We start from the raw sequence: 11,512 nt of genomic DNA, 5'->3' as shown, positions 1-11,512 counted from the left end.
TAAAATGCTTGTAAACATGTTAGTTGACACAAAATAATGTGAAGTCAAGGCTCTCAAAAGTGCACTAGCACACCCAGGTGATGTTATTACCTCAAAGGATGAAGAACTCCTGCACATATATAATGCTCAACTAAAATGGGCTTAGGTGCCATACAAGCTCTGATTACACATATCTGAGCATGTTTTTGTAAAACAGTAAAGTGTTGATATACTAACTTATGTCAGATGGCAAAACGTGTCAGAAACTTGTCAGGTTTAAAAAGCAACCCATAAAATCTCCAGACTGAGATTTCCAGACTGTTGTTCTGCTCTAATATAGCCCTATACAATAGATAAAGTCACCACTGAGGCAACTTAAAGACATCTGTGGAGTTAATTTTACTGTAATTACTCTACATGCGTAACGGTCTCCCCCTGAGAAAGTTAGAAGCAGCAGAATGTCTTCACACGGTCCACAGCGTTGTGGCGTCTGACATAACTCTGTGAATAACTATATTAGCCTCCTGTATATGTAAAATAAGGGACAGAAATGGTCTAATTATACATGCAGGTCAAACTCTAGCTGTGGATGGACTCAGCTGTGCATGAAACTAGGGTGAATATCTTAAGGAGTGAATGTTTAATACATGAACAAAAAACTCATTCTGAGCAGATTCTGCAGACTTACTGCATTGCTGGAAGAATCTCTGTTTAGAAAGCCTAAAAAAAGGTGGAAGAAGCTGCAGAAGTGTTAGTGTGACTTAATGATTTGACATGTTGCACAACCCGTGAGTACAACATTAGAAAAATGTCGAAACTGCACAAAAGAGCCAAGTGACCATAGAAGAAGAATAGAGTGGAAAATAATTTTTATGATTCCATAAAAAATCTCTGACTGAAGACACAATGTTTGCTCACTGTTTACATGGCTTGATATGTTGTCCATTATGTTGAGCAGCTATTATTGCAGATTATTAGCAACAAATCTCTCTCTGCTCTCTTCCTCTACATACAAACAGGATTTTATTTAGTTAGAATTGTGCAATTTAACTCACCGAGCCTATATGTAATGCTGGGCAGTATGAGAAAAATTACACATGATGGTATTTCTTAAAATAATGCCAGTCGTATTACTTTTTTCCATGCATAAATGGGTGTTTACTACATTTTCCACTGACTGACTGAAGAATTTCTGCAGTAGAGGCCAACCTCTTTTTGACTAAAACCAGCTGTACAGGAGGCTGCATGGGATACATGCAGTACAGGAGATCTTTGCACAAGCTAGGAAGCAGCAACGCTAGTGTGTAGCATACCAAAATGATGGGTAGAAACTCAGCTAAAAGACTCCACCAAGCATTGCCAACAAAAAGAAAAACAGTTCAAACCCCAAGCAATTACAGAATCTCACAGAAGTGAGTACACCCTTCACATTTAGCTAATATTTCATTCTATCTTTTCATGGGACAACACTATAGAAATTAAACTTTGACATACAGAATATCAAAGTTTAATTTTATAGTTTGGTGTCCTGTATATCAAAGTTTCATTTCTATAGTGTTGTCCCTTGAAAAGATATAATTAAATATTTGCAACAATGCAAGTGGTGTACTCACTTCTGTGAGATACTGTGGGACTATAACGAAAACATAAGAACATTACTGTCCATTTTAGAGTGTTTGCTTATTTCTTCACTTCAGGCAAACCACACAAACAATGTGTTAAATAAAAGCTGAGGCTCTGCTGATTACAAAGATATTTGTCCCATCATTGTGGAATGAAAACTATCAGCTGGCAGCCGAAGAATAGTAAACAAAAAAAAATCCCTTAGTGATAAATCATGTCTTAATTCTTCTGTTTTGTGGTAAAAAGTTTTATTTTACCCCAAAAATGTGTTCTCCTTTGCCTCTGCCTTTGTTTGAAATGAACCATGAAGGTCCTGGTAGTTTCCATGAAGATGAAGGAGGTTTCCTAGTGAAGTATTCACCATTCCCATCATATATTATCTTGATCTTCACTAATTTTTGGGTTCTCATGGTGTTTATAAGGTGAATTCGGGGACCATCCCTCAATTCTCCACTTTGACAATTGAAGGTGATGTCCATCATGAACACTAACTGATAGCTTCCTGAAAATTATATAATTATATATTTAGCTGTGTAACAAATCTATCCAATGATCTGTTAAACTGCTCACTTTTTTAGCTTCTATTTTTGCACAGTTCCTCATAAGACATGACGTCACTCATTCCTAGATGAATTGGGCTGCTGTCCTCTGGTTTTCAATGAATATAATGTGATTTTCTTTGAGGAGGAGCCCTAACCCTGTGTTCCAGGTGAATTTACTTTGACACAGAAGCACACATCTTGATTCTGACAATTCTGTAGTAATCTGACATGTTTCAGCTTTCTTTTGAGACCAAGATTATACATAGTCCTTGCAGCTGTGAAGATATAATTCATTTCTCACTTGGTCACTGCCCAGAGTGTGTTGATCACAGCCCTGAATGCATCTTTCACCTCAGTACTTAGCAGAAACAGGTCTTTGGCTGTATGGATTGTGATGGTGTTGTGAACTCGATCAACCACTTTTTTTTTTTTTTTTTTTTTTTTTTTCGTAGACAGTACAAGCACTGTAGACTCATCAACTCACCTGTCCTCCAGCTTCTTCTTTTCACCTGAGGATGTGGAGGGTATTGATCTCAGTTTCATTCATTCTTGGTATGCCAAAGCATGTTTGTGGCTAAGACGGTGCAAGAAGTTGCTTGTGTTACCAACAACTTTAGCTCAGCAGCATTTGCAGTAAATAGTTGTATTTTTTTTTTTATCAAGAACTTAGACTTTGTCATGTGACAACAAACTAAAAATACTGTAAATAATTTTTGGAAGACTAAACTGAAAGCTACTCAGACTAAAGAACTGAAAAACCACCTATGAACTGGCAAAGAATAAAAGAAAACCAGGAAGGAGAGATACCGCAGAACTGATAATAAACTAGGAACCAGTGTTAAAGTCAGGAACCGGAGCAGGTGTCTCAGGAAAGCAGAAAGTAAACAAGACAGAATACATAAAGGGAAAACCTCTACTAAATAAAACAGGAAGTAAAAGCTGACTAGAATACAAACTGAACCAAGAAATAAGAAATTTATCAGGAAAAGAACCAAGACTAGCCCAAACAGAATGAAATCCCACAGATCCTAACATTTGTGCAGGTATGGTTTAATTTTTTTATTATAACCCTGCATCTGAAGGAGGAATGTGTTAAACCTACATAAAGATAATTTGCAGAAAAACTATGTTTATCCAAAACAAATTATTCATATAAAAACAAAATTATATGATTTCAAAAATATTGCAGAAATCTGAAGAATAAGCAGAAATCCCTGTACAGACTGGGCAATATTAAAGTGAATTTAACTCACAAGCCTTCATGTAGTGTGCATTTTAAATAGTGAAAGCCACCACATGACTCAGGCACATCACTGAAAAACAGCAATGATAATTCAGAAACAGTGCTGCTTTTTTAGGGTCTGACCTCATCTATAATCAACTGAAATAAATAAATAAATAAATAATAACCACGTGGCAAACAGTGACCCTGGTTTAAATTGGAACAGATAAAAATTAATTATAAATTTCTTATAACACAAAAGAATGTGTTATTAGCTATTCAGCTAAACATAAACAATAAAAACAACTAATAAGAGAATAAAATTAAGTTTCAAAATAATAATAATTAAAAAGGTTTTTTTTTGTTTTTTTTTTTGTTTTGTTTTTTTTTTGAGTAATGATTTTCAAATGAAAATCAGACAAAAAAGCTTGGAGACACTAGTGAGAGACAAGTATAAGAGTGTCCCAACAAAACAGGTCACTCATGCCTGTAGAAACTTTCCAACACCCCCTCATTCCTTCATGTTAAGCGTTTGTGGTCAAATAAACCTTAAGGAGAAACTGAAAGTGGGTATTGTAATGTAGGAACATGTAAACAGATGAAGGATGTTAAGCTGCTGATGAAGAATGATTACAAATCAAACAAAAATGTGTTCATCTATTGTCTAAGTGTAAGTGTCCATTCAGATAGTTATACAATACATGGACGGAAAATTGATCATTTCTTGGATCCTCTGATTTACAGCTGGTAAAAGCAACCTTTAGAAAATTAAGTGAAGATGGAAAATACCCACAGAGCCACAAGCTGCCTGTGTCTGTGTGCATTCATGGAAAATAAAGAATCAGTTGTGAGATCCCTTCGTAAATTATTCACAATTGAAGCTGTTGTAGAAAACACTTTGTAATGTCAGAGCCGTCCTGTCGCCTGGCTTTGCAGCCTCCCCGCCTCTTGTCATCTTCATCTTACTGTGTTGATCTCGTCACTGTGATCTCACATCTCTGCACTACACTGCCAGTGTGCATGGAGATCTTGTGTATGTGTTTAGAGGTGACACGTCCAGCTCACATGTGACCCCATGTGATGGTGCTGAAAGGGGAGGAGAGGGGAAACCAGCCCTCTTCTTTATCTAACAGCACAGATAAGATGATGTGGTTTGCATTTTGTTTGTTCCCTCCTCTTTGTTCTCAGTTGTATTCATTTGCATTTGGTTAAGCCCCTCATGCAGCCTTAGAGTAAAGCACATTGCGAGGCTCAAACAAATAAATAAAAAGGAAAAAAGAGGACCTTAGATTATATGACACAGCTGGAGGGGGGTTTTGACTAAATAAGTGGAACTTATCAACACATAAAGCTTCCTCGGTTGACCTAATGATGTGGGAATTGGATGCAGAGTTTTCATTTTTAGTTAAACGTGACTGGAGTCCAGAGGCAGAGTGGAAGTGACTCCGTGTGGGCGCTCCAATGTAATTAATCGAGGTCTTAGAAGAATGTGGGTGTTTTTGACACCATCCGTTTTTCACGGTTGTCATCTCTGTCTTTTCTCTTCTCCCCCATTCTCTCCTCCAACTTTACCCTCTCCTTTCCTTATCTCGGCTCAGAGGAGCCAGACAGGGATGGATTACTGAGGAAATTGAATTCTCTTTATCGCCACTGTGCTCATGCAGTGAGCCATGCATTTGCACATCAGCCTCTTCTGCACCCACAGTTTGCAGCTATATGCACATTAATGCACATTATTGCACAGTGACACAGATATCATATCCAAACACAACTCTGCTGAGGTGACTTGGACATGCTGGATGCAATGTCCTATCACGCTTATGTTTATCTCTCCCTGTTTTCTCCACAGTTGCCGCACAAGCAACAGGAAAAGTCTAATCCTGACGACCACGTCTCCCACGCTGCCTCGCCCTCACTCCCCTCTGCCTCTCCCTGGACACCTCGGTATGCACATCAATGGATGGATTTATTTAAATATCCAAATATATATTCTGGAACACTTTTCACTTGAACAGAATCCAGTCCTGCTTGGCAAAATAAACATTGACATTTAGTGTTCTTATGTCTGGGAATATGAAGTTGGAAGACAGAGCTAGCAATAGGTTAGCTTAGCAATAAGACTTGAAACAGATGGCTGTGTCAACGGAAAAACAAAATCCATTTAGCAGCACCTTTAAAACTTTGCAATTAAGTATTTATACCATGTTTGTTTAATCTGTATGAAAATCAAAATGTAACAACTACATGCTCCGGTTTTACAAGCGATTATGAGATTGTGGTTAATACCAGGTTTCCAAGCAACCAGTGGGAACTCTAGGAAATTACTGCCTCAAGCTTAGCTACGCTGTTGCTCCCTGTTAACAGCAAATTGAATTTTTCATTATACAATGTGTATAGCAGTTGTTTTCTTAAGCTAACTGCCTGTTAGCACTAGCTTAATTTTTATGATGTGTACTAGTTTTTGAAAGTGTACCAGTTTTTTATTTGTAAGAAAAATATGTAATTGTTGAATTAATCGTTTTATGTCATGATCCAGAAACAAAGCTCCTCCTGAAAGCCGATTTGGAAGAAATTGTTACTCTCTTGAGCACCTTAAATGTTCAGTTGCCTCAACAAGATATTTGACCATTTGGGTCCCAAAGTGAATAAATCTAAAAAAAAAAAAAAAAAAAAAAAAAAACGCCACTGTTTAGTTTCCACATTTACAAATCATTCGCGTCGTTCCTGAAATGATGACACCATTGCCCAACTTCTCTGTAATAGATACAGTGTGTAAGAATTACTGACATCCGGTGGTAAAGATGAGCATATCAATTACTTCAAATGCCAAGCACAGTTGTAAATGGACGGTGGCCATAAGTGGCCAAAAAGTTTTCCAGAGTTGAACATGTTTTCATCTGCGAGTGGATCCACTACAGGTGAAATTGTGTACTATCTTCTTCTATATACCATTTAAGGCATTGCTTATTCAAAATTCTAATGAACCTATGAAAAACAGCCAGTACTTGCAGTTTTAAAGCTTAGACTGTTCTCACTTCATATACAGATATTTTGTACATTCAGAGATGCCGTAGTTAAAATGGTGGCACAAATATGGCAGATTTCATTTATGTGGCCCCATGGTAAGTAGATGTTAGTGGTTCATAGAATAAAAACACAACAGTTATTTTGTAAAGAGAGTAAATAACTATGGAATCTTTTTTGCCATTTAACAAATCATCTCTCCACGAGTGTGCCCATGTTCTATGCCTTATTCTCTTCTTTTTGTGCACCACATCACTTGCACTTCTCGCTGTCATGTAGCTCTCAGGTAGAGAGTGAGAAGTCTGTTTTAGTTGAAGATCAGTTCTGAAATCACAAAAGGAACAACAGATCTGTAAGTTCAGAGCAAAGGACCTTACTGAAAAAAATAAAGAAATGGTTAGGTCACAAAAGAAAGGTCAAAAAGCACTTTGGGGCTTATAGAAAGACAATCAATCCCTACTTGTTTTTTTTGTTATGCATTAATACACATCCTATGTATTGGGTCATATACCCTAGTGTGGGGATGACACTAATGGAAGGATTTGGCTGATTTCTGAAACAGCCTTTGAGGGTCTGAAGCAACCTATGAGCCAAATGTCGTGTGTCAAAATTAGTGCAATCTCTAAATAGTTGGTCTATTCCTAAAGTGTGTGCCAAAAGCAAACTAGTTGTGTTTGTGTTGACACATGTCATGGGGATGTTTATTCATCCCTATGGATTTGAGTAATGTGCTCATTCATAGACAATGGGTTTATGTTTGCTGTTCTTTGTGTGTGTTCTAAACTTTAGATGTCTCATTCTTTAATGTTTGGAAATAGTTACTGTACAAGAAAAGAAGGTTTTTAAACTTTATAAACTTTAGAAAACAAAACATTTCTCAATATTTTTTATCCCCAAAGCCTTATGTAATAATAACACTGTTTTATTGAATCACAGATTTAGTGAGCCTCTGGATAGAAGTCTTTTACTACTGGGTCATACCACTATGACTTTTCTGACACCTTTGTCTCTCCTGTCTGTCTGACCATCTGTTCTTGTCTTGTTGTTCCACCAGGAAGCAGCCCCCTGGACAGCCCACGAAACTTCTCTCCCAGCAACCCGGCACACTTCTCGTTCGCCTCTTCCAGAAGGTCACTGCTTTATTACACTACATGATATCGATTGTGACTACACGTGTTTTCTTTAGCCCGTGTTTCTGCCAGAGGTGTGAGAAGGGCCGATAATGAGACGGGTACAAGTCAAGTCAGTTTGAGACAAAGGGCAGAGGGGGAAAGAGAGCAAATGAGCATGTGGGTCTGTTGTTGCACATCCTGTTGAGCCGGGAGCGCCGCAGTTGCTCACGGTGTAACAGGATGACTCATGCATGACGGGGCCCTAGCCATTAGACTTGCAGCGCCTTGGTGTTTACTCTCACTGCTTTAGTGTGGAGGCTGTGACACGGGTGTGCATCTGTTCATAATGATGTTTTGTTCTAAGCTGCTTTGGATTTTACACACATCTCTGCACACACTCATAAATATTTTTTGGAAAGTACAGCATAGTAGCTAATGTATTCACCCCTGGCCACATGCTCGTGTGCTTTTGGATATAGCAGGGATCACCAACTCTGGATTTCTGGGGCCACTGTCATAGTAGTTTTCCTGCTGCAACACACCTGGACAGGACAGTGGCACAAGAAGTCTGAAGCTGGTGATCCCTAGTATAGGGACTGTTTTTAACTCCAGTAATGGAATATAAATCCCACAGTATAGCACTTTTATTGTTGGTAAAAATGGTAAAATTGTTGAATTAGTATAGAGGATGCCCCATCTTTTATGACTTCAACACCAAAGACAAACCCAAGTCCAAACAGAGCATAACTAACATGCACCTAGTTGTGACTTCTTTGGCAATGAGCCACAGCCCTGTGCAAAAGGCTTTATCCACCCCTTATTTTTTCATATTTTGCTTCTAAAAAACAAGACTTTTATGCATTCCTTTAGTGTTGTTGTTCCACTTAACACTTACCAATAAAACATTCAAGCATAAAACAGCCCCGAATTCAAGCGATGAAACAGTGTAACTCAGCATGCAGTAAACATTTGAGAAAACTGGAAAAGTAAACGAACAAAAAAAGAGGCAGGACTTAATCAATCAATTAATCAATTAAACGTTATTTATATTGCACTTTTCATGCAGGATTGGAGCATAAAGTGCTTCACATAATAAAAAAACAACAGCTTTTGCTTCTTAAAAGTATCTTAAAGACACCAGTAGTCACAAACCAAAGTTTATCACAAAAACAAAGCACAAACTCACCTAAACATGCTCTCTCTCTCTCTCTCACACACACACACACACGCACACACACACCCAACACACACAGAGATTAAATGGACAAACTGCCCCCTATAAAACAAGCTGTCTCGAAAAATAACTTTATAAGTGAACATGTCTTGGCACCAGGTGAGGAAACAATATCCTTCCACACCAGGGGCCAACCCACCCATGACCACAGAGACCATTACCACGGGAAACCACCCAGACCGAGGCAGGCCATGCCCACATCACAACCATAATGCTGCAGTGCAGGGCCTCGTCCACCCAGACAGGGACAGTCACCATAGCAATGACCCTGCAGTCAGAGCAGGGGTAGTTACCGATGTGGAAGGCCCCCATGGGGAAAACACTGGAGTTAAAAAATAAATCAATAAATAAAAATAAAGCAGAATCATAAAAGCTACATAAACAGGCAGCAGTTACAGAATAAATTAATAATTATATTCGTAAGTAAATAAATGAATAAATACAAAGATTTAATAACCATATATAAAAATGGATTAGTTTACCGGGTAATAAAACTTAGTTATAAGCTAAACTAAAAGGTAGGTCTTAAGCCTCTTTTTCAAGAACATTAACAGTCTCTGCGGCCATGAGGCCCTAAGGCAGGCTATTCCACAGGCGGGGCCAATAATGGTGAAACAAGGCCCCGCCATAGGTTTTGGTCCAAACATTAGGAACAACCAGAGGACGTCAAGGTCCGCGAAGGTTCATACTCTAAAAGCAGGTCAGATAAAGGTCAGATAAAGAAGAAGGCCCAAGACCATTAAGACATTTATAAACAACTAAAAGAACTTTAAAATGTATTCTGAAACATACAGGGAGCCAATGCAGCGATTTCAAAACTAGTGTTATGTGTTCCCACCCTTAGGTCCTCGTCAGACCTCGTGCTGCTGATTTCTGGAGCAACTGTAAACTAAAAGTACTCTTTTTGAGAAAACCAGAGAGCAGGGCATTACAATAATCCAATCTACTAAAAATAAAAGCATGCATCAGCACGTCCGTGCTGACAAGAGAGAGACTGTGGCAAAGTTTATAAGATGATAAAATCCTCTTTGTTACATTTGTAATGTGTGGCATAAAATCCATCTTCAAGTCAAAAAGAACACCCAAGTTTCTTACAAACTGTAAGAAAGAGGGTTTAAAACTCTGTAGTTTGCTTGAAATGATCTCTCTTTTGTCTTTAGGACCAGTAATTAAAACCTTTGGTCTTATCCTGGATGAGCTGTAAGAACTTTTCTGCCGTCCATGACTTTATATCTGAAAAACAGTTTAAAAGAGTGTTAAATGGCTCCGGGTCATCAAGAGACATGGCATCGTATCATTAACATAGCTGTGAAAATCAATAGCGTGTCTCCTGATGACTTCCCCAAGTGGCAACATATACAGATTAAAAAGTGTTGGGCCTAAAACAGAACCTTGGGGAACCCCACATTTTATTTTATGGGTCCTTGAGGAGCATGTATCCATACTTACAAAAAATTGTTGGTCTGTGAGAGGATTAAAACCATTTTAAAACAGTACCTGAGAAGCCCACAAGACTTTTAAAGCTGGATTTATACTCATGTGGCATCTACCGAAGGCTGGCTCCGGCGTCACCACCATAGGCACCGCATAGGTCAGCGGAGGCATGACGAGCACCTCTTCCAGACCTGACGTGCACCCCTGCTACACAGACGCTTACGTGGAAGTACTCCTTTGTGATTGGTCAGTTTGGGATTATACGTTTCCGGATTTCTGGATCTTCTCGCTGAATTTGTGTGGTAACCATCATTTTTGAAAACAACACCCACTGGATCAAGCTGATGAGAGGCTGATCAAATTTTTTCTTTGTTTGCTTCTACAAGCTAATAAAGACACTGCACCATGTTGGCCTCCACTGTTGTTTTAAAACAGGAAATACCTACGAGAACTGAAGTAAACCATCACATAAACTCAGACCTGTTGAGTTTACCACCCCTGTTGCCACCTTCAGATTAGGAAGAGAAACTGCAACACAACACCAAAACTATGCATACACCTATGCTCGAGTGCAAGAACAAACTCACCAGCGTTAGCTACGCCGTAACTGCCCTTACGCAGATGCCACGCGAGTGTAAATTCAGCTTTAGTCTGTTTAGTAAAATCTAGTGATCTACTGTGTCAAAGGTGGCGCTTAGATCCAGTAGAGCCAGGACAGAAAGTTTCTGTACATCCAAATTACATCTAAGATCATTGACAATTTTAATAACTACAACAGGTGAAAAATATCTGAAGGTGATGTCTTTAAGAAATAGGGGGAAAAAAATTTTACTATTCACTAAAGCCTCATCAGAAATGGTTTCAGTGGAGGGGTGGCTGTCAAGAACCCCATTCTTAAGGAAGTGAAACTGTAAGAAAAGGCAGAGGTATGCCAAATGACACAAGAACTGAGCTGAAAATCAGTGTCTGATGGAGTGATGAATCCTCCCCAGAGCCTGGGCTTCAAATTTATTTAAGCATGAAACATCCAAAGAAAAGCTTTGGAAAGTCTTAAAAGACTAAAAGAAGTTACAGGAAATTTTGTCTTAGAGGGTTTAGACTGTGTTGAAGAATAAAGCTGCTCATTTCAAACACTGGCTTTCATGCTAGCTAGAATTGCACAAACCATTTATGTTGCAGTAAAACATTGCACCTTCTTTCCCGCCACAAAATCTGCTATACAATATTTTAAAACATTTATACATTCTCTAAAATGTAAGCTACTTAGTAGCCCACATCTTGAGCATCCAATCAGTTTTAGTCTGTGCATTATGTGGATTAGTGAGGTCAGTAAGCTGGTGGA

At 38.6% G+C, this 11,512-nt stretch overlaps 1 protein-coding gene across 3 annotated transcripts in view; it reads left to right on the top strand.

Moving 5' to 3' along the window:
• The window catches only part of LOC121631234 (microtubule-associated serine/threonine-protein kinase 1-like), a 60,472-nt gene that overhangs the window by 24,422 nt on the left and 24,538 nt on the right, over positions 1 to 11,512 (top strand). For all 3 annotated transcript variants that reach the window (XM_041972023.1, XM_041972015.1, XM_041972005.1), the window contains 2 exons: positions 5,216 to 5,310; positions 7,445 to 7,520. In XM_041972023.1, coding sequence (XP_041827957.1) covers positions 5,216 to 5,310; positions 7,445 to 7,520 — 171 coding nt within the window. The remainder of the gene's footprint in view (positions 1 to 5,215; positions 5,311 to 7,444; positions 7,521 to 11,512) is intronic.

The sequence above is a fragment of the Melanotaenia boesemani genome, chromosome 2, assembly GCF_017639745.1.
Source record: "Melanotaenia boesemani isolate fMelBoe1 chromosome 2, fMelBoe1.pri, whole genome shotgun sequence".
Lineage (NCBI taxonomy): Eukaryota > Metazoa > Chordata > Actinopteri > Atheriniformes > Melanotaeniidae > Melanotaenia > Melanotaenia boesemani.
Note: the sequence above shows the minus strand (reverse complement) of the source record. Positions and strands in the feature narration are given on the sequence as shown.